The sequence below is a fragment of the Plecotus auritus genome, assembly GCF_963455305.1.
Source record: "Plecotus auritus genome assembly, chromosome: 6".
NCBI lineage: Eukaryota > Metazoa > Chordata > Mammalia > Chiroptera > Vespertilionidae > Plecotus > Plecotus auritus.
The window spans coordinates 27,049,596-27,073,053 of NC_137773.1; the positions used below are offsets into that span (position 1 = coordinate 27,049,596).

Consider the following 23,458-nt stretch of genomic DNA (forward strand, 5'->3'; position numbering starts at 1 on the left):
AATTCCTTTTCTTTCTTTCTTTTTTTTTTTTTTTTTTTTTTTTTTTAAGAAAATAGTCTATGTCACTCATCAGTCATAACCTTCAATGGTTTCCCTGTTGTTTTAGAACCAACACCAGAATCCAACAAGACAAGATATTCTGGCGTGTGCCTGTAGCTCAGCCTCACTTCTAAAGTGGCTCCCCTCACTCGCTACTTCAGTCACCCTGGCTTCCTTTAGACCAGTCATTTCCTAAGCCTGATGTTGTGACAAGGTGGATGGGGGGATGCTACTGGCATCTACTGGGTAGAGGTCAGGGATGCTGCTAAACCTCCCATAGAGCACAGGGCTGCCCTCTACAACGAAGAATCATTTGGACCAAAATGATAACCATAGCAGGTGTCCTCAAACTACGGCCCGTGGGCCACATGCGGCCCGCCGAGGACATTTATCCGGCCCGTCGGGTGCCGCTGCCTGTCCTGCTTAGCAGCCGACTGGTCCCAGGCCTACAGTGCATAGGAATTTGTTCATAGTTTTTTTTTAAACTATAGTCCGGCCCTCCAACGGTCTGAGGGACAGTGAACTGGCCCCCTGTTTAAAAAGTTTGAGGACCCCTGATATAGAGGTTGAGAAATCTTGATTTACACCTTTCCTTACACCATGTTTACTCTAATCCCAGGCCTTGCACAGCCTGAAATATTCATGCTCTTCTCTTCCCCTCCTTTTTCCTTCTTTTTTCCTGTTTTCCCCTCTTCCCTAATTAACTCCTGGTCACTATTTTGATCACTTTCCTCATAGTGGCTTTTCAGATTCTTATTCCCAGATGATTGCTACACCCTTTCAAGGAATTATGAAGCACATAAGAATATCAGTAACAATTTCACAAGTATTTATATGTGTTTGGTTATCCCCCTCTCTCACCAACTCCCTGTGAGCAGTACTATCTAGCTTACATTCACCATAGTCTCCACGGTATCCCCAGCAGTTCGCACAGCTGGCAGAGTTGTCCTGTAACATTGCACTCAATGTTATTAAAGGAACGTTTAACAGCCTAACCTATAATAGGAGAAAAAGAGAGTAACTACCTCATTAGGGTAAAGATAATACACATAAACTCTTTAGCAGAGTGCCTGGATCACACTAAGTCCAGGGAGACCGAGGTTCGTTAGTTGGTGGACAGGAGACAGGCTCCCTCCGTAGCATTTCTACAGTTGCGCCAAGGCGAATGCGACCTCTCCGAACTCTCCTCCACGCAAATAGTGATTAACAGTTGCTGCGCCTGCGCTTTTCCGCCTCTACCGTTAACCAGGCTGCCGGAAGTATTTCTCTTCTTCTCATTGGTCCATATTGCGCATGCACCGTATCAGGTTCCCCACCCCATTGGTGTTCAACCAATCAGAGCAAAATCGGCCAACACGGCTGCGCGAGCGGGGCGTGCCCCGGAAGCAGTTCTTTGGCCTGTGACACGTAGCAACGGGCCTCTTCAGGGTACCAAGCGGAGTCCTGGGGGGATTATCTGGCGCCGCGGGAGCTCCTGCCGCCGCCTTGGCGTTTGGTGAGTGTCCCAGGTCCGTGGCTTTGCTCGGCTTCTCCCCACCCCCGTGAGGCGCGGCTTCTTGCCGCCTTTCGGCACCGTCGGGTCCTTTCCTCAAACCCTCGCTCCCTTGCAAGCCCTTGCTGTGACGCGGCCTCTGCAGCAAAGGCGCGGCCTTCCAGGAGTCTGCACCTTCCTGGCAGGCCCAGGCCTTACTTTGCGAGGAGGCAGCCGCGTTGTCAGTTGTAAATCCCAGCCTCGGTATGAAAAGTGGTCCTTGTTGTTTTCCACCCAGTGGAGCCACTCCTCCCACGACCCCGCCCCTAACCCAGGGTTTATCATTCCTTGAAGTGGACTTACCTTCCCTGGCCTGGACTTAGAAGTTTTCCCCTCTTCCCTAATTAACTCCTGGTTAGGCGTTTCCTTAGCCACCCCAATACCTCCTCCCCGCCCCACCCTCCAAATGCTGCTTCACAAAATTTCAGAAGAAATATTTGCTGCCTTTTCGGCTTGTTTGCTTGAGCAAAGTATCAGGAACGAATTCAGTAGGATCTTGAGCATAAGCACTCTTTCCCATTTCTCTTCTATTGCAGATCATTTGCAATGTCAGGCTTTGATAACTTAAACACGGATTTCTACCAGACAAGTTACAGCATCGATGACCAATCACAGCAGTCCTATGATTATGGAGGAAGTGGAGGACCCTATAGCAAGTAACTTTTCAAGTTTGGCCATTTATTTATCAAGGTTTTAGTGAAAGCATGTGCCCAGAATGTTTGGTTCTGCCTGAAACGGAATGTGTGAACTTGTCTCTGCTGATCAGGAATCTGATTTTTCATAATCTTCCTTCCTCGGGAGAGAACTGTGACACTAGTTTGGGTTTGAAAGGATTGCCCTATTTAGAGTTTGTGCAAAATCTTCAGTTGTGACGTAGGTGGAAAAGTAGATTGTTGAAGGGCTTTCTCTATTCACAGTATTTCTACATCATTTAAGATATGGAAAGGAGTTCAGATACTTAGAAGATAGGCTACTTAGCCTATAGAACCACTTAAAAATTAAAATCTTTTGATGGCTTTTTAAATAATTAAAATAGTCCAACTTTCAGACTTTATCAACATTAGTCGAAGTGCTAGTGACACTATTAAACAGTGTAAGGTTCCATTATGAATCATCAGGTGATTTTCATTTAGCAATTGATAGGCATTTTTGTTATTACTTATACTAAAAGCTTGGCACACAAGTTGCCAGTTGCATCTTGAAGAGGGGGACTCAAAGCCTTTCAGCCCTGAGCTGTTAAAAAATGTTTTTTTAATAATTCCTGCTATTTGTGGCAAAAATAACTGAAGGTTTTCTATCAGGACATCATATCCTTAGTTTGTAAGGATCTTAAGGATAATCTTACCAGCCTCCTAATCAGTGAAGGAATTTCCTATATATCAGGAAATTTTTTAAGATCATCTAGGATTCCTTTAAGAATCTAATCAAAACTATGGGCCTGTTTCTGAGAAATATGTGCATGCACTGAAATATCCACATACATGTGCATATGACTTCAGACAGTTTATGTGTCATCTGATGTTCACCTGTGAGCTATGAATTAAAAACCTCTTGAAGACTAGCACAGGATAAGGGCAAGGGAAGATGGTGTATCTAGTCAGTCTGAGAGAAACATGTAGTGCTAGAATGTATTTGTTTGAATTCATAAATCTGAATGAAAGTGCCCAAAATATTAAATAAACCAAGAAAGAAACAAATGCAGCTTCATAGTCTGGTCTGTTATGTTTGCAACCTGTAGATCTCTTGAATCTGCTTATTTTGATATAGTCTAACCCTCCCTCACACACACACAATAAAAAACCTAACATAGTGAACCCATAATGGGAGTGAGCTTGGAAAGAATTCTCTCTGTGAGTCACTTTTGTTTCTGTTAAATTCTTAAATTACATATCATTGAGGATTTATCTTTTTTGTTCAGTTGGACAGAATCAGAAAAAAAATTTGTGAAATTTTTATTCATTTATTTACCTATATATATATTTTTTGCGCTTGTTCTATGTATGAGAGGGCAAATGAATTTAAGATTAGCCAGATTGCAGCTATAGAGCTTTGGAAAATCTGCTCTGTATGCATGCCTCTTTTTAACCAAATTATATGTATTGGTGTTTGGACTCAGCAGAATTATGCCATTTAAGTTGCAACCTCCTGGGTTTATCTGTCTCTGCCTTCCTTTCCTATCCTGCTCATGTTTGCATTACTTTAAGGTATAACTTATCATTCCACTTTACCTCTCATTTCAGTTTTTCAGAGCAGTTTTAGATATTCTCACAATTTCATTCCAACCAAATTATGTACCATTGCTCCAGTACTAGTAAAGAAGTTTTGTTCCAGGTTCTTACATAACCATTATGCCAGTTAATGAATATGAGTTTATAGGTGATGCTTAGGAAAACAAGAATCCTAATGCTTTATTAGTAATTGTGTTTCTGAGCTTTATTTAAAAAGAAAAACCGGCCTCTTCTACTTCTTTATGAACCTTTAATTAAATCTGTACCTAATGACATTTTAAATGTCCATCTCAGTTTATCGAATAAAACTTTGTTTTGTTAACTTAGTAACAAAGATCAGCTGATAACATATCTATTGATGAAAATGTAAATTTGAATAAAATATTACTTGGATTGTCTTCAAATTTGACTTATTTATTATAGTTTTGCATTTTCCCTATGAAGTTGGCTTTAACATTTTACATAGTTTTTTTTATGGGTACTTTATAAATGTAATTCATATATTGATATAAAACACAAATAAAAACAAAGCCTATTTAATCTTAATCTGTTGAGTTTTATGAATGTCATTTTTGGCCAGGACCCACATTCTAGATAGGCCTCTAAGACATGTAGTAATACCATACATATTTTTTTTAAGTATTGAAAGCTCCTAAGTTTTTATCTTTGACTTAACTGGTAATACGTTTATATACTATCTGTGGATTTTCATGAACTTAAGTAGCCAACCCAGTATGTTAAAAGGCTTTGTCTTTGCTGTTGATTATGAGTGCTAAACCAGGTTTGCTTTCTGCTGCTTCTCCTATTGTAAAAGTGTTGATCCACAAAGATCATGTCTATCAAACTATGTTTTAAAGCTAGCAGAGGCAAGTCAGGAATTTTTCTGACCAGATCCTGCCAGCAAAAAGAAATAATATTTCATGATATTGTCGTTCTCCCTTGGATCTTGAAGAAGGAATGGTGGTGCACCTTTGAAACTATCATTTGTTTGCAGCATTTCTCTTTCTTACATGAAATTTATATGGGTTTATATCAGTGTTTTGTAGAATGGACTGCAGTCTAAACAGGTTCCTTGAGACCTTTCAGAGAGTTTTTAAGGTCAAAACTTTTTATAACAATACTAAGACATTATTTACCTTTTTAGGTGTGTTGACTTTTGCACGGATGTTGCAAAAGCAATGCTCAGTAAAACTGCTGGTACCCAAATATGAATTAGGACAAAGGCATCAAATCGTTCTAATAATCATTGTATTCTTCATTGCCACACACTTGTTAGGGAGTGGGAGAACCAACTTTATTTAATGATGCCCTTGATGAAGGAGTAAGAATTATAGTTTTATTATATTCTGACCCTTCAGTACACATATTTTTAAAGTATTTTGTGTGATAAAATGGGATACAGTCATAAAGCACTTCTACTTCATACTGAAGTACAATGATTATCTCTTGGAAAGGCCCTGTGCAATTTGAGTCTCAAGCTGAATCAGCTGCTTTTTCATGGAAACCATTTTTATTGGAAAGAACAACTGACAGACAAACTGTGGCTATTCAGACTTGAGTATTTTGACAGGTATTGTCTAAAAAATGAATGAAATGAGCCTGTTACTTCAAGGAAAACAATTGACAATATGTGTGGTCAATGATCAAATTAGTGTTTTCAGGCAAAAATGAAGATTTTGAAAAACTTGTTTCCATCACTATGAATTTGTCAGCTTCCCAATAATTAACTATTTTTTCTGATGAGAGCAGTGGTGACATTAACAAATGTGATTTTTATATTTATATTAGACTAGAGGCCCGGTGCACCCCTCTGCCTGCCTGCCTGATTGTCCCTAACCACTCATCTGCCTGCCTGAATCTGTGCACGGGTGGTGTCTGGCCAGCCCTCTCCGATCAGAGCGAGTAGGGCAGGCGAGCCAGGGGGCGTGGGAGGGGGGAAGGATAGGAGACTCGGGAGGTTGGCTGGCCACCCCCACCCCCTAGTCGAACTCCTGGTGGAACTCCCGGTGGGGCAAAAGTAGGTTTACAGTTGTGAGTTTGGGGAAACAGTTTATTCTTATTTCTTTTATTATTATTTATTAATTACTAGATGCCTGGTGCATGAAATTTGTGCACGGGGGAGGGAGGGTCCCTCAGCTCAGCCTGCACCCTCTCCCAGTCTGGGACCGGGACTGCTGGCTCCTAACTGCTCACCTGCCTGCCTGCCTGCCTGCCTGATCACTCCTAACCACTCACTGGCCTATCTGATCGCCCCTAACCCCTCTGCCTGCCTGCCTGATCGCCCCTAACCACTTGCCTGCCTGCCTGATTGCCCCTAACCACTCTGCCTGCCTGCCTGATTGCCCCTAACCACTCTGCCTGCCTGCCTGATCGCCCCTAACAGCCTCTGCCTCGGCCCCCACCACCGTGGCTTCGTCTGGCAGGACATCCAGAAGATCATTTGGCTGTCTGGTCTAATTAGCAAATTACACTTTCATTATTATAGATATTTTCCATATGAACAACTATAACCCTATTTTTGCCCCACCTTGTATAATTTATATTAAATGTCAATATTTAGAACATCTACATAACTCATACAGTACTAATATTTTTTAAGGTAAAAGATTCATGTGATCTGAAGAGAAATGAGAGTATACTAATATTTTCTAAATGGCCAGTGCATGATGTTACAAAATCACACATGATTAAAGAATGAATCCTTTCAAAGTATAAGACAACAGATTAATGTATTCTGATAAAACAGAATACAAAACATCATTAGTATTGCTTCAGTTTTCATGTTTCAACTTAAATTTAAAAGTCTACCACTTTGCTTTGAATTTTGATGTAATATCAAAAGGAATATTCTTGATAATCTCAGAGGGTTCTTAAAAATACTCTATTTTCCAACTGCAAGTTTACAACACTAGATTTTCTTCAGATACTTCAGCTAAAACAATATATCACAACAGATTGAGTGTAGAAGCAGATAAAATAATTTTTAGCTGCCTTCTATTAAATCAGACAGACATAAACGAGATTGTTAAAATACAGTGTCACTTTACTCATCCATAGTCTTAGACATAGCTATATTTATATACAGACAGTCCTCGGGTTACGTTGGACTCAACGTACGTCATTTCCTGGTTACGTCCCCATCTCCCATTTATTTATAAAAAAAAAAGTTCCGTCATTTCGACGTATGTACATATGTGCTTTATGTTCTTTATTATTTATTTACCACAAGTAAAGGTCAGGAATTGTTATCTTTCTTTTAAATTTTTTTTTACTGTTTCACTTCATTACTGCTGTGTATGTGCTCCATGTGAGTGACGTAGGTGCTTATGTAGATGGGTTCCGACTTACGGCGAAAATCGCATTACATCGCGCAGTAGGAACGGATCTCCGACATAACATGAGGACCTACTGTATAATAAAATAGAAAAGATTTTTAAGTTTTTATTTGTGGATTTCCTACTGTTTAGAAGTTAAATAGTTTGTAAAATTCCTAAGTGCTGGGTCAGGGAGTGTTGGCATCATCAGGAACCTTCTCTATAAAACATAGACAATTTATTATTGGTGATCAGTTTGATCTTAGTAATTATCAACCTTCATTTGTAAAAACTGGCAAGGTAGATGTCCTAGGACTTGCATAACTAAGATTCTCTAGCTGTCAGGGATATTAGCTGTTAGGAGTGACATAATTTTGATAAATGTAACTTACTTTGACTTACAGACAGTATGCTGGCTATGACTATTCGCAACAAGGTCGCTATGTCCCTCCAGAAATGATACAGCCACAACAGCCATACACCGGGCAGATTTTCCAGCCAACTCAGACATTTACTCCAACTACACCTCAGCCATTCTATGGAAACAGCTTTGAGGATGAGCCACCTTTATTGGAAGGTCAGATTGGTTGCAACACTTGATAGTATTTTATAGTATTCAGCTGGTTAGTAAAATAAATCTTAGTTTAGAGAAGTTGTCTTTTCTTTCAAAAGAATGATGTTTTAGAAAAAGGTTTCTGCTAAGTGATCCATTTTGAACAGATTATGTATGAAACCTCATTGAGCCAGAAGGGACCAGATTTTTAATCTTTATAAAGTGATAATAAAGTATGTCAGTATATTAGCATCGACTTTCATTTCATATTGATTAAATTCTATCTATGGAAGATATTAAAAGAAATGGCATGGTATTGGTTATTCTATATGAAAATAAGCTGGCAGAACTAGTAACATCACTGAAAAGAATGGTGGTTTTCAAATTGTATTCCAAAACCCATAAAGCAGTAGTTCTGGACATTTTCTTTGGGGACGGGGAATTTGATACCCTTTGAAAATATAATGAAAGCTTTGAATACACTTGCCAGAAAAATGAACAAATAAAGACATAGTTTTGTGTACAATTTCATGGGGACTTCAGGTATTCCTGAAGCCCCAGATAAAAGACACCTTGCTATTAAACTTGTCCATATAATTTTTGCTATGCAGTCATAGCTGAGAGTGTCTGTTTCATCATATTCATATCCTTTTCCAGCACAAAACCAGAAATTGGTTATTTGTGGGATAAGCACCTACTCAGTAAGGACTGGTTTTGAGGACTTACCAAATAGTAGTATCGGTATTGCTAGATCCTCTTTTAATGCTGGGTGTTTCATTTTGTCTCCTGGTCTAACGTAAACTAATGTTATATCCCAAATCCTAATTAATTTCCTTGTTTTCTTTTCTTTTAGAATTAGGTATCAATTTTGACCACATCTGGCAAAAAACACTAACTGTGTTACATCCATTAAAAGTAGCAGATGGCAGCATCATGAATGAGACTGATTTGGCAGGACCCATGGTTTTTTGCCTTGCCTTTGGAGCCACATTATTACTGGTAAGTTTTTAGTTTCAGCTCTCAGTGTGATATTAAAGAACTCTCTAAATGTTCTACCAAGACTGCTTATACATCAAATCTTTGTTGTGTTCTGACTTGCTTGAATTGATACCTATTCATCATATCTCCATGGGTAATATAACATATTGAGAAGTCATTTCTTGTTCCAATAAGTGATCCAATTGTTAGGAGAAAACAAAACAAAAAATAAATAAATAATGTGTGGCTTTGTTTCTTCAAAAGAATCCCTTCTTTTCAGAGATTGATAAAAAAAATTTTTAGCCTATTGCTTTTTTATTTATTTCCAGACTTTGGATAGTGTTTCCTTGGGATACTGGTGGTTATTTTCCTATATATACATATATATACATATATATATATTTTTAATTTCTTTATTGATTAAGGTATTACATATGTGTTGTTATTCCCCCATTACCCTCCACCCCCATTCATGCCCTTACCCCCCTGTTGTCTGTGTCCATTGTATATATTATTTTGACTTTTAATGAATGGAAACATTAAAGAACAAGTTTTAGTCCTATCTCCCATCTCCCTAAGAATGTTAAAACATATTGAAAATGAAAAGTTGTAAAGGTAATTATTAATATTTGTTTTCTATTTCAAATGTGTCTGAATTAGGAGAGATAAATGATGTAATGAATAGAAGATGTGGTTTTTAGTCAGAGCAGCTGGGCATGAACTCAGTACTCCTACTCTGTCCTTGAGCTCTGATAGATAATTCTGTGCTTTCTACCTAATAAGATTGTGAGAACACATTTAAAATTTTAAAACACTGTGCACATGTGAGGGTTTATTATTACTATATGAACAGATTTATCAATGAACTCAGCTGAGCCCTTTCAGACTTCCACATGTTTAATCAAGTATTTACAAATAAATATTTAGTCTAACAAAAATCCTGAGGATTTTCCCATTTAGCATAATTTATAGAGGCATTTTTGCAATTGAATTTTATATGTTAAAAATCTTAAAAAACCAGTAACTTTTGAACGCTTCTTTGAAGACTGATTCTAATGATAATGTGACCTGGATACAATGTTCACATAGCTTGACAAATGGTACTGTAACTGCAATTTACCTAGCCTTTACTGTCTTAATTTTTTGTTTGTTTATTTTTGATCAAAGGACTTATAAATCAACAATTTAGAAAAAGAAAGAAAACAGTGCCTCTATTCTATTCCTCTTGCCTAGTTATTCAGTTCACTTTTCTTCTTCCCTCCTACAGAACCTTGGCTTCCTGCTTGTACTCTGGCTTTCATCCCCTAGCTCCTCTAACACATATAAAAAGAATGATGAAATTATTTCCACTGTTAAAAAGATTATGGCTGCATCTGCCAATGAGATTAAATTGCTTTGGAGCAGTTTTGGTGGAATTAGGTTTTTTTTTTAAATGATATTAGCTTTCCATTTTCTCTGTAGTCTTTGCTTAAAATCAGCCAGATGTCTTTTTAGAAATGTATTACTATACCATAATTTTGTATCTATTTGTTGAATTCCATGCCAAGCTCAAATACTAACTGGAAAATGAAATATTGGGAGGTAGATAGTTTAAACTTCGTGTGTGTGTGTGTGTGTGTGTGTGTGTGTGTGTGTGTGTGTGTTTTAATTTGTTTGCTTGTTTTTTAGGAGGAGGGGAAGAGAGAAAGAAAGAGAAATATCAATGTCAGAGAGAAACATTGATCAGTTGCCTCCCATACTCACCCTGACCAGCGACCAACCCCACAACCTGGGGGACATGCCCAGACCAGGAATCGGATGTAAAAGCTAATCTGTTCTGTGTTTTTACTTCTCTGCATAAAGAGTTAAATACCTCTTTAGATTTTGATGTCCAGACCAGGAATCAGATGTAAAAGCTAATCTGTTCTGTTTTACTTCTCTGCATAATGAGTTAAATACCTCTTTAGATTTTGATGCTCATAAATTGTGAAATGAGGCCAAAAAGTTATTTATTTATTTATTTGTTTATTTATTTATTTATGCCCTTTGACCTGTAATCTTTTTTTTATCCTTAGGCTGGCAAAATCCAGTTTGGCTATGTATATGGGATCAGTGCAATTGGATGTCTAGGAATGTTTTGTTTATTAAACTTAATGAGTATGACGGGTGTTTCATTTGGTTGTGTGGCAAGTGTCCTTGGATATTGTCTTCTTCCCATGATCCTACTTTCCAGCTTTGCAGTGATATTTTCTTTGCAGTAAGTATGATCTTTATTTTTGGTGTTGATTTACCAATTCTGTGTAATAGGATTTACCTCACTATCGGTTTGAGATAAATCACTGACTCTGTGACTGAAGACTGCTACATGCTTTTTTAATTGATGAGGAAACTGAGAATACATTTTAAAACCTTTTATACCATCTCTGCTTTGACCTGTAATAAAGAATTTCACTAGTTTTGTGTTCACTTACTAGTGTCTGTAAATAAACAGTGGTGATTGTGAAAGTAAATATTAAATTTAGTATGGAAAAGGTTAATTTGTTAAAAATTATATTTATTTTCTGATATCTTTAGACTATATCTGATTTTTTGAAGATGTTGGGCATATGCTAAGTGAGTGAATAGTAAACATATACTCTCTTTTTGGCAATGTTTTAACTGAAAAATGAAACTTTTTTTTAGCACAAGGCTATTAGCCTACCAGAGGCCCGGTGCACGAATTCGCACATAGGTGCGGTCCCTTGGCCTGGCCAGCGATCAGGCCCATCACCCAGTCCTGATCGAGTGGCTGGCCAGGGGTTGGTACCACGGGAGGTTGGCCAGCCTCAGGAGGTTAGCTGTGGGAGCGCACTGACCACCTGGGGGCAGCTCCTGCATTGAGCATCTGCCCCCGGATGGTCAGTACGCATCATAGCTAGCGGCCGGTCATCCGGTCGTAAAGGTCGCTTAGGCCTTTATATATATCGATCATATTCTCAGATGTACTTGTAAGCAGCTTTAAATTTGTGTAATTTTTAGATAATTTAGGAAAGGTTAAAAAGTGTGAAAGTTCCTTTTCATGGCCAGTGCGCAGGTGATCTCAACAGTGCAAGCTCCTCCTTGTGGCCAGTGTTGGACAGGACTAGTGAGCAAGCTTTATTTCACTTAGTAAGTTACAATGGAGCTTTAAGAGAAGAGTATCTATCAACTAGTTGATACCAGAGATTTGGCAAGATGATGACTTTACAGTATTCCTGCTTTGGATAAAAACACTTCAAGTTTTCAGTATAGACATTGCTTCATTCTTCTCACTTGTTAAGATTGATATATTTATATTTGAATTCTACAGAAGATATTTTCTACTTAAAACAGTGTTTTCCAACTAGGGATGATTTTGCTTCCAGGGGACATTTGGCAATACATGGAGACAATTTTGGTCACAACTCTTGGGGGCAAGGGATGCTACTGAACATTTTCACAATGCACAGAACAGTCCTTACAACAAAAGTATATCTAGCCCAATGTCAGTAGTGCCAAGATTGAAAATCCTGTGCTAAAAAGAGCAAAATGTATTCATAAATGAATTTTTTATCACATTGTTAATTTATCCTCATTGAATTCACTGCAAAGTACATTTGAACATTTGGGGTGAGGGGAATCTTGATTATTTCTACAGATGTCTACATGTGGATTTAAAATGCTTTTTTAAAGACTTGCTTATTATATTCTTACATAACTAATCTCATCTGTCTTTTTTTTTGCCTTTTTTTTTTTTTTTTCTTGTTGGTTACAGAGGAATGGTAGGAATCATTCTCACTGCTGGAATTATTGGATGGTGTAGTTTTTCTGCTTCCAAAATTTTTATTTCTGCATTAGCCATGGAAGGACAGCAACTTCTAGTAGCATATCCTTGTGCTTTGTTATATGGAGTCTTTGCCCTAATTTCTGTTTTTTGAACTGAATTTATCTGGAATGTGGACATCATTGGGCCAAATACACAAAAAGGACTTTGAACTCTTAAACCGGACCAGCAAACTGCTACAGTGCAACTCTCACGCAGGTCTAACATTTAACTATTGGAGCAGTGGGTGTAAACATGGATCTTTTGTTCATTTTTATAGAACTTTGGAATACCAGACTGGATTTACCTGCAGAGTGATTAGCTTTAAGTGTTTGTGCTTATACAAATAAGAAGTGCTATTTCCTCCCTGTTCCTGCAGCCTTTGAAAACAACGTTTTTCCTTAAATTATATTATGGTGTTTTTGATAGAATTTTTATCAACTGTGGGAAACTAACCACAGAGCTGATAATCTTTTTTAAAAACAACCAGGTCATAGTAAAGAAGACACAAGACTTACTGCAAAATATTTTTCCAAGTAATTAGGAAAAAAAATCTGTATTCTCAAGTTGGATGCACTTCAAGCAAAAAAGTAATCGCAATATAGAGTTTATGAGTTTGCACTTCAAAAATTTGACATTCCTTTCAGTTATCTCCTGGAAGTTTTGCTAAAATTCAACGATATGGAAGTTCAGTCTGCCTTATTATAGACATGAAATGTAACCACCTGTTTAGATATTAGCATTAACTAGACCATAGTGACATAGACTGGCCACATTAATGCTTATAGTTGGATCTCCATGTTTCCCAGGAAAAAGAAAATCACTAACCTTTTTTGAAAAAAATATTTAAAATGTCACAGTTTCAGTATTGCAGTTATCAATGTAAAGTGCATTTGATGCTTATTAAAATTTTCCCAATGAATTTTAACTGTGTTGTCAAGTTTACTTTTACTAAACTACTATTCTCATTTTCTTTAAGTAGGGTCTGATTTTCATGTATAGTCCCAATTTATCCTAAGCTTTAAAAATAGAAGTCATCTAGTACATGATCAGGAAAAAAAGATTTAATGAAAAAGATTTACTTGGAGTTACAACATTATTTCTTTGTATTAAACATGGTTAATATTGTCATGCTCTCTTGCCAAATAATCTCTAAGAAATACTAAATCTTGTATATTGATTATAGGCTTTTTCTGAAGAAACTGCCTCAGTAGTTAAGTTATAGTTATGAGAAAGGTGCTAGAATGGAGAGGAAAATGTTGCCTTTTTAAAAAGAGACTTTTAGACTAAATAAAAAGAAATTCCAGGCTGACATAGTCATGGTTCTTTTTTAGAGCTGGCTCTCAGTAATGAAAGGTGGTTAAGATAATAAAACATTTCTTACAAGAAGATAATGATTTTTTATCTCTGGAGTCATATGAATATGTTTTCTTCATTAAACTTAATGACCTTGAGAAATATACTCAGTAATATTTGGTTTATGGCTGGGTTTTCAAATTTACAAAATTGTTTCAGAATAAATTTTTAAAATTTTTAAATTGGTTTTCTTTTTAGAGACAGGAAGGGTGGAGGGAGAGAGAGAAATATTGATCAGTTGCCTCCCACCAGGAATCAAACCCACAATCTTTTGGAGGACAATACTCCAACCAACTGAGCAACACCGGCCAGGGCTAGAATAATATTTTCTACTAGATAGATGCCTGGTGCACGGATTCATGCACTAGTGGGGTCCCTCAGCCTGGCCTGTGGGGATCAGTGGACCTCGTGCCGCCGTAGCCCGGCCTTACCCACCAGCCTGTTGGGCTCCAGCCCACCGTCCCATTGATCCTGCATAGCACGAAGTAGTGCACGAAGTGCCAGGCGGCCAGGGAGGAGCCTGAGCCCAGGCCAGGTGCTCCCGCTCATCCTGGCCCTGCTGTGCCTGCCACCACCACTCGATAGGCTTCACTGCTGCTCCGCGCGCCCGTCCTAGGGCGATACCCGTGGAGCAGCTATGGGTTCACGCCCAGTCAGTCCAGATGCCAGTCCCAATCTTGGTCCCAGTCCAGATGGGGGAGGGGCGCACAGGGGGAGTGTCTGTGGGACAGGTTCACACCGCCACAACTGTGCTCGTCAGCCATGAGCACAGCTCTGGTGCCTGTTGGTCAGCCGAGCAGTGCTCCCACTGTGGGAGCGCACTGACCACGAGGGGGCATCTCCCCTCTGGTGGTCAGTGTGCATCATAGCTACAGGTCAACTGGTCGCTTAGGCTTTAATATATATAGATTGTAATCCTTGCATGGTATCTTTTTTGCCTTTTTCAGTTATGAGTTTTATAAATATAATTCTTATTAAGGCAAATGTAATGATCACCTTATGTTAATACTGTGTAGTTCTTCCTAATGAACAGGGTAGATGATGCTTTGGGAATTAAATTCTCTCGTTGGTTAGACTTAAGACAACAAGTGAATTCCCAGATTCCCAAATGAATCAAAGTTGTGTTTTCTCTTTTTGTCTGTTGGTTGTTGTGTGTGTTTTGCCTCTCTGACCCCCCAACAAAGTAATTTTTAGTTTAAATCCATGTTGTAGAGTTTTTTGTTTTGGGTTGTCTTTTATTTGACTCCAAAATGATTAGGTGCAAAACTATTTTATATTTAACTTGTTATTCTATCAAAATAGCCATAAAGTAGAGTTGCATTTAATGCAAGAGTGTAGTTCTAGAGTTTGCTAGGTTACATGAACTGTCATGGATAGACAAAATTTCCCTTATAAAGTTATCTTAAAAAACACAGTATATGTAATCATGTTTATGCATACTCTAGAAACTGATACACTGTCTCTCAAAAAGTTTATTATATGGTAACTTTTTTTTCGCTAGCATTGGGGAATAGATTTCTGTTTTTCTAGTTAATACGTAGAGCATCTGGCTTGCTTTTAGGACCTATTTTATGCAAAAACAAACATAGACCTTTTAATACTAGAGACACTCTCAGATAGCTAACAGCTCACCCAATGATTGTCACTGAGTAACTGAAACTATTTGTTACTTATTGCAAGCATAAATGTATGCAAGCTCATGTAGTTGATTTTTCGTATGGTGTAAATGTAATGTTACCAATGGGTGTTTTCAAGATCTGTATAGTAGGCTTGTAGGAATAGGCATTCTTCAGGTATAGTTGTAAAGGTAATGCAAAAGTCTATAAAACCTAAATTGCTAACTATCCTGATATTGGACATTTAATCAGAGAATTAAAAAAAAATGTATCTTAGTACATGATTTTTGGTAGATTTTAAGTACTGTGTACTTAACATTTTGCAAGTATGTATTTTCTTTAATTTCTTTATTGATTAAGGTATCACATATTTGTCCTCATTCCCCCTTTCCCATCCCAAACCCCTCCCCACACATGCCCCCACCCCCCTGTTGTCCATGACCACTGGTTAGGCTTAAATGCATGCATACAAGTTCTTTGGTTGATCTCTCCCCCACCTCACCCCGACCCTCCCCTACCTTCCCTCTGAGGTTTGACAATCTGATCGATGCTTTCCTGTCTCCGGGTCTGTTTTTGTTGATCAGTTTATGTTGTTCATTATTTCCCCTAGATGAGTGAGATCATGTGATACTAGAAATACACTTATAAGAACCGAAAATGAGACAAGCAATAATGGTTATGCTGAAAGGCAAATGAATCAGTCTGTAGTGAGTTTCTTTCTGGGCCAACAGTTCTTTTGAGTACCAATTTCAATGTCAACCAGTTCCTTATGTGTACATGTCAGCAATGATATTTCAGTTCTGGATGGTGGGCAAATGGTGGTAATGCAGGTCCGACCCTCTATGGTTTGGTCCTGGGCAACCTGCAGCGACACACAGCTGCTGACTGCTAATATGGCAAGGCATTGTCAGCGTCTTCCATCTCTGGAATGTTTCTCTTCTGTCTTCATGGCTGGAGCAGTCCTGTCAATTCCTCTCTGTTGCAGGAATCCACATGGTCTTGGAGTTGTTTTCTGAAAATATACAAACATATTCTTGACCAAAAGTTAATAAAGAAATCCTTTCTATAAATTTGACTTGGGATCCTTTTTCATTTTTTGCCCAAACGATTTTCCTTTGGCTTGTTTTGATACCATGTGTGTTTTTCATGGGTGTCTTGCTGTTAGCATTTCAAATGAAAGTTAATTTTCTAAAGTAAAAATTTTCTAGACGTAATTTACTTACAGGATATTTTTCCTTATATGATACTCTTCTACTATCCCCCCTTTTTTGATTTAAATATTAGGAGGCTTTTGTAATTTTATAATGTAGTCTTGATAGCTTTTAAATTTTAATTTTTTGCACTAAAATATGACTGCTTTAGGTTCATTACATGTTATGCAATTTTACCATGAGATGAACTACCAATAAAAATTTTAGTTAACACTTTAGGAACAGCTTTTTGTCCAGTACCATTTATTTTTCTAGAATATTCGCTTATTTCAATTAGCCAATTTAAATTAGTCTGAGAACTTAACTACTATTTTACTGTCAAATTTAATACTCTAACAGCAATCTTATTTTACCCTGTAAATATTAGTGGAAAGGATTATTTGCCTTCTTGAGTAGGCCCTGAGCATTCGTGGTGCTAGGCTGGATTTAGATATCGAAAACCCACTTCCCCACACCATGGGTACAAGACAACTCAAACAAGTCTTGTTGCAGTGAAAGGGCAGCTGCTGTTGGCGAAGTCTCTGTTGCCTGGGTCCCGATTTGAGCTGGGCATGGGAAGCGAAGCAGCCATGGGGGCAGGAGACCTCCCTCAGAAGGGGTGAGGGTTCAGGCCTCTGCAAAGTTGGGGGGGTGAGGGTCTGTGCCCCACCTCTGTTGACCCCCAAGTTTTCTCCTGATGGCCCCTCTGTGACTGTGCCTGTCTTAGGTTGTTCCTTCCCTGAGGAATCTTACCCGTCTCTGGCTAACCAGCATCCTCTAGGGCCAAGCAGGGTGATGTGAGGTTCAGTTCTGTCTCCTTGGTAGCCTATGCCCCCATGGCCTCCACGCCCAGTACCTGCCTTAGGATCCCTTCGCCTGCTGGTGGGGCCCCGGCACTGATCACATATGCAAGTATGTATTTTTAACCTTAATAGTCATTGCTCAACTCAAATGTATTCCAAAGCTAAGTAAGAATAGTTGTTTCTAAAGTAAAAATTACGCAATTATGTTTGTTGTACTCATTACCTACAAAAACAAAGCCTTTTGCCCTGACTAGTGTAACTAAGTGGTTAGAGTGTCGACCCACGTACTGGAGGGTCTTGGGTTCGATTCCTGGTCAGGGATGCTGCCTTGGTTGAAGGTTTGATCCTTGGCCCAGTCAGGGCGCATGCAGGAGGCAACCAATCGATGTCTCTCTCTGTCTCTGACTCTCTCTCTGACTCACTCTTTCTCTCCTCCTCCTCCCCTCCTCACCCCCCTCCCTTCCTCCCTCCCATTCTCTAAGAATCATGGAAAAAAGATCCTTGGGTGAGGATTAACAAAAAAGATTTTTTAAGGAGTCCTTCCTTTCTGAAATTAGATACTTTTTCCCCATATAAATGGAAGAATTTAGAATTTGGGGCAAAAAGAGAACTGTAGAAATTAGATTACCCGGACCTAATCATGGAGAATTATGGGAAATCAAGACCACATTTATAATTTTGCCTGTTGCCATATAGAGCAGATCTAATGTAATGACATAGACAATTTGTGTAGCTTTTCTGTTGGAGAAAAAATATGTATATGTTTATGACAGTGTTTCGCTTTTCATAATGTAGGGCCAAAAGTTTTCCAAAAAATCTTGCATGTTTCATATCACAGAATGAAGACCACTTACCAAAGAATAGCACTGGGTCTTTAAAGCACTAGCTAGAGCATGCTTCCTATGCAAATTCCAAATTATCTCAATTTTTATATTTTTTAATTTCTTTGGAAATGAAAGCGTACATTATTCCTAAGCAATTTTTTGGTATTTAATGATAGGCTTGTTTTAACATGAATTGAAGAATGAAACATTTAGAAATCAGGCAAAAACATAAATACTATTTCAAAGATAGTTATAGTAGTTAATGAGTTTCTTTTTAGGAATATTTAGGATTTGAGGAAGGAGTGGCAATAACAAGATATTACAGGTTATTGGAAGTTTCCTAAAGAATTGTTGCATATGCTTAAATGAATAGATAATTGATCTACCATTAGTTTATTAAGCATATAGTGTTTACTTTCAAATAACCTAAATAAAGCCTGTCCTCACTGCGCTCTCTACAATCTAGGCTGTTATTACTTTACATCATCAATGAATAAATAATTGATTTTTAATTAACTTTACTGCCACCATCCAAATTATTGAAGTTTGAATTTTGGTACATTACTATTACTTGAATTTCAGTAAGTTACTTTTTCAGTAATAATTAAATACCCATTTATAACTGGGCAATAGGTAAAATGAAACATTAAATATTAAATTGTTGATTTCTAGGTATTGGCAGGCTACTTAGTCAAAAGTGTTTTATATTATTAATGAATGTGCATCTCATTGGTGACCATAAAATGTGAAGAATAAATCTGGTAGTATGCAGTTCTGATCTTTGCATCACAGATGAGACTATTTCTTCCACCATTATGCACAAAGTTCCTATTCTAGTTAATGAAGAACATTGTCTGCTGATGGAGCACAATGTCCTGTGTTTGTGCAAATAAATTAAAATGGTGACATACTCAAATGAAGACTAATTAAATACAGAGCTGTTCTAATTTAAAAGCATGAATACTTTCTTGAGCACATTAGGTTCTAAAAATCGGATATTACATTTTTTTTGTGAGCTTAACTAATTAGGCTTACCTTGCATTATAAATTTGGTTTATTTCTGAAACTACCACTAAATCTGCTGATAGCTTGCAGGGTGATTAATTATGCATTAAGATGTTTTAAATAGCTTTTCAACACTTGTACAAAAATAATATTTAAAATGAAACAAATGAAATACTCAAGAGGCTTAAGATGCTTCTAAAATTACACCTATTTGGCTTAACTCTGATTCTCCTAGAAGTTGAGAAAGCAATATGGTTATTTCATTTTTCCCCCAGGAAAATATAGTTTAAATGAATGATTTTTGTAAAATTTATTGACACATTTGCTTACAGGTTTTGGCTTTGTGATCTTTGATAATATTGTAGGACTTGATAGAGTATTTTCTTGAGACAATCAATGGTTTAAAAGCCCTATGGTTTTTTATGTTTTAATTTTCAAAATGGGAATGTATTTTTCTGATTACACACCATCATTATGATAAAAAATGATACCTCTAAATGGCAATAAAAAGGAATGGATTATTGTCTCAATATGGATGACCCTCAAAAACATTATGCTAATTTTTAAAAAAAGCCAGGTATGAAAGATCACACATGATTCAATTTATATGAATCACCAGAAAAGGCAAATCTATAGAGACAACACATTAGCAGTTGCATGGAGGTGGAAATGACTACACAAGAGCTGAGGGGAACTTTGAGTGATGATGGTTGCATAACTAAAATCATTAAAGTGTACACTTAAGCCCAGCTGGTGTGCTCAGTAGTTGGGAGTTGACCCATGAACCCAGGAGGTCAAGGTTTGATTCCAGGTCAGGGCATATGCCCAGGTTGCTGGCTCAATCCCCATTAAGACATCATGCAGGAGGCAGCCGATTGATGATTCTCTATCATCATCGATGCTTCTATCCCTTTCTCTCTGAAATCAATAAAAATATATTTGAAAAAAATATTTCCACCCCCAAAAATCAATTTCCCAACTCTCATATACCATAGCAACCACTAATTATTTTCCGTTTCTGGATTTGATTACACTGGGCATCTCATATAAATAGAAGCATAGGATGTAGCTTTTGTTTCTGGCTTCTTTCAATTGGTCGGCAAACTCATTAGTCAACAGATCCAAATATCAACAGTACAACGATTCAAATTTCTTTTGAGAGCCAAATTTTTTAAACTTAAACTTCTTCTAATGCCACTTCTTCAAAATAGACTCGCCCAGGCCGTGGTATTTTGTGGAAGAGCCACACTCAAGGGGCCAAAGAGCTGCATGTGGCTTGCGAGCCGCAGTTTGCCGACCACTGAATTAGCACAATGTTTTCAAAGTCATTTTTGTTTTGTTTGTTTCTTTTTTTCTTTATTGATTAAGGTATTACATATGTGTCCTTATCCCCCATTGCCCATACCCCCCACTCATGCCCTCACCCCCCTGTTGTCTGTGACCATTGGTTAGGCTTATATGCATGCATACAAGTCCTTTGGTTGATCTCTCTCCCTTACCCCCACCCTTCCCTACCTTCACTCTGAGGTTTGACAGTCTGATTGATGCTTCCCTGTCTCTGGATCCGTTTTTGTTATTTTTTTAAACTTAGCAATCTATTATGGGTATTATATATATTAAACATAGAAATGTACTTCATTCTTTTTAATAGCTGGATATTATATGAGCAGAGTCTAATTTATTTTGGCAGTCTCCTATCACTGAACAAGTAGGATTTTTGTACCTTTTTTAAAAAATTGGTATTGGCATCTTTCATTATTAGACTGTCACATTTGCTTTTAATGGTGCTCAGGTTGATAATCATTTAAACTCAGAATTTAATTCTAAATATTTCAGTAAATTTATTCCCTAATGGTTCTATTCTGTGTGAGAATAGTTTTCTGTGATTTGTTGAAACAAGTAAGTCATATCCATATTCGCACAAAGCATTGCTCTTTGGTGCTCAGTGATATCAGCATTTTTATAATACTCTGAAGCAATAGAATGTGAATATTGCTAAAAGCAGCAATTTTCAACTTTTTTTTATCTCATGGCACACGTAAACTAATCACTAAAATTCAGTGGCACACCAAAAAAATACACTTGTTGCCGATCTGACAAAAAAATAAAGGTATACAGTAATTTTGATTCATTCACACAGGATAGCTATTGTGTTGGCCGTTGTTATTTTTTTAATTTATTATTGATATTATAGAGAGGAAAAACATCGATGTGAGAAAGAAACATTGATCAGCTGCCTCCTGCATGTCTCCCTACCCACAACCTGGGTATGTGCCCTGACCAGAAATCGAACCCTTCATCTTTCAGAGTATGGGTCAGCACTCCAACGAATTGAGCCACACTAGGCAGGACAGCTGATGTCATTTTTTTTATTTGACAATCTGAGAGAAAAGAGGTCAGTGTCTCTTAGGTATTGCATGTTTCAAAAATTCTTGTGGCAAAGGTATGCCATGGCACACTGGTTGAAAATCACTGGCTAAAAGGACTATGACATACTCAGACCTCAAATTACTCCCACCTTAGAAGGGAAGACTTCATTCAAAGGAGCTGCCTTTCTTTTTTTCTTGCCCATTTAGAAGAGTCATTCCAACAGTGTCATTTATAGGTCACTGTTTTTACATAGCTTTAAAAAAAATTCTGAACTGTGCCCATTTTTAATTTCTCTTTGAGTGGGTCTGTATGGCCATAGAATTTAGTCATTTCAGGCGGCCGAGCGGGGGACCACGACGGGGGTGGGGACTCGCTCGCGGCTGGGGCGGAGCCGGAGCCGCTGCTGCCGGGCTAGGGAGGGCCGGCGCCGCAGCGCCCGCGGTCTATGCGCGCCTCCCGGGCATCTCCCCACTGTCCTGGCCCCACAGCCTCGTCATTCAGGACGATTTTATCTACGGAAAGGGAAGGGCACTAAGCCAGGCCCACCAGGAGCCCAGGAGATACACTTTGGAGATGAGAAGCTTGTGGACCTGAAAGAGGCAAACCCGTTCTCCTTTAAAGAGTTTCTGAAAACCGAGAACCTCAGCCTGCTGAAAGAGGACACGGCCAACAGCAGGCTCCACGCGCAGGAAGCCACGAGGCACTCCCTGGGCCTCGACTGCAGCTCTCCGCCCTCGCAGCCCGTGGGCTTCGGCCTGGAGTTCCAGCAGCCGTTTTTTGAGGACCCAACGGGAGCTGGCGACCTCCTGGACAAGGACAAGGACGAGGACGAGGATGAGGACGGCTGGAGTGGTGCCTACCTGCTGTCCGCAGTGGAGCAGACCCACTCGAGGGTCTCAGCCAGCGGGTCGCCCTGCAGCACAAACATCTCCTTCTCCAGCCCATCGGAGCTGGCAGGGCCTGAGTCCCTGCCCCTGTGGACACTGAGTGACTCCGACTCCCTGGTCTCTCCCGTGGCGAGTCCCAGTGCAGACTTTGCCGCCCACGGAGAGTGTCTGGGGGACAGGCACCTTCGGATGCTGCAGATCAGCTACGAAGCACTGAAAGACGAGAACTCGAAGCTCAGGAGGAAGCTGACGGAGGTGCAGAGCTTCTCGGAGACGCAATCCGAGACGGTGAGGACGCTGGAGCGGAAGTTAGAAGCAAAAATGATCAAGGAGGAGAGTGACCACAACCTGGAATCCGTGGTCCAGCAGGTGGAGCAGAACCTGGAGCTGATGAAAAAATGTGCGGTAAAGGCGGAAAGTCACGTCATGAAACTGAAACAAGACATAAGCTTGCTCCAGGCGCAGGTCTCCAACTTCAAGAGGGAGAATGAGGCCCTGTGCTCGGGCCACGGCGCCAGCCTGACGGTGGTGAAGCAGAACACGGACGTGGCCCTGCAGAATCTGCGCATGGTCATGAGCAACGCGCACACCTCCATCAAGCAGCTGGTTTCCGGAGCCGAAACACTGAACCTTGTTGCTGAGATCCTTAAATCTATAGACAGAATCTCTGAAATCAAGGAGGTCGGGGAGGAGGAGTCTTGAGAAGCTTCTAGCTCGCAGCTCTGTTTACATCCTGCAGTCATCGCTCCCTGGATGTGAAATGCCATTGTGTCTTTAAATACGCAGTCTTCCCAGAAAAGCTGTTTATCGCGAGATGCTACTTTCATGACTGAGAAGAGTATTATTAGCTCCACAGCGAGGAGCAGTGGAGCTGGTGAGCTCCCGAGGTTTCTGTCCATGCAGCCCTTGCTGCCGGGTGAATCCCTGCAGTAAGACATGACCCACTGGAAGACGTGTTTCTAAAA

The 23,458-nt window shown here is 39.0% G+C and overlaps 2 protein-coding genes across 2 annotated transcripts; both read left to right on the plus strand.

The window, feature by feature from the left end:
- Positions 1-1,393: 1,393 nt before the first annotated feature.
- On the plus strand, positions 1,394-16,488 carry YIPF5 (Yip1 domain family member 5). The gene is made up of 6 exons (XM_080673821.1): positions 1,394-1,534; positions 2,107-2,226; positions 7,517-7,689; positions 8,519-8,664; positions 10,698-10,879; positions 12,395-16,488. The coding sequence occupies exons 2-6, from the start codon at positions 2,117-2,119 to the stop codon at positions 12,555-12,557; spliced, it is 774 nt and encodes a 257-aa protein (XP_080529947.1). The 5' UTR covers positions 1,394-1,534; positions 2,107-2,116; the 3' UTR covers positions 12,558-16,488.
- Positions 16,489-21,915: 5,427 nt separating this feature from the next.
- LOC308250699 (endosome-associated-trafficking regulator 1-like) lies at positions 21,916-23,237 on the plus strand (the record flags this gene model as incomplete). Its single annotated transcript, XM_080673397.1, is given in 2 exon segments — positions 21,916-22,132; positions 22,135-23,237. Coding segments are annotated over 2 exon segments (1,278 nt in total). The 3' UTR covers positions 23,196-23,237.
- Positions 23,238-23,458: the final 221 nt, after the last annotated feature.

Excerpts from the sequence above, each read along its gene's own strand:
- YIPF5 (XM_080673821.1), top strand. The coding sequence starts at position 2,117 with ATGTCAGGCTTTGATAACTTAAACACGGATTTCTACCAGACAAGTTAC. Across the intron at positions 7,690-8,518 it reads TGAGCCACCTTTATTGGAAG|AATTAGGTATCAATTTTGAC; the intron begins GTCAGATTGGTT and ends CTTTTCTTTTAG. Across the intron at positions 8,665-10,697 it reads TTGGAGCCACATTATTACTG|GCTGGCAAAATCCAGTTTGG; the intron begins GTAAGTTTTTAG and ends TTTTATCCTTAG.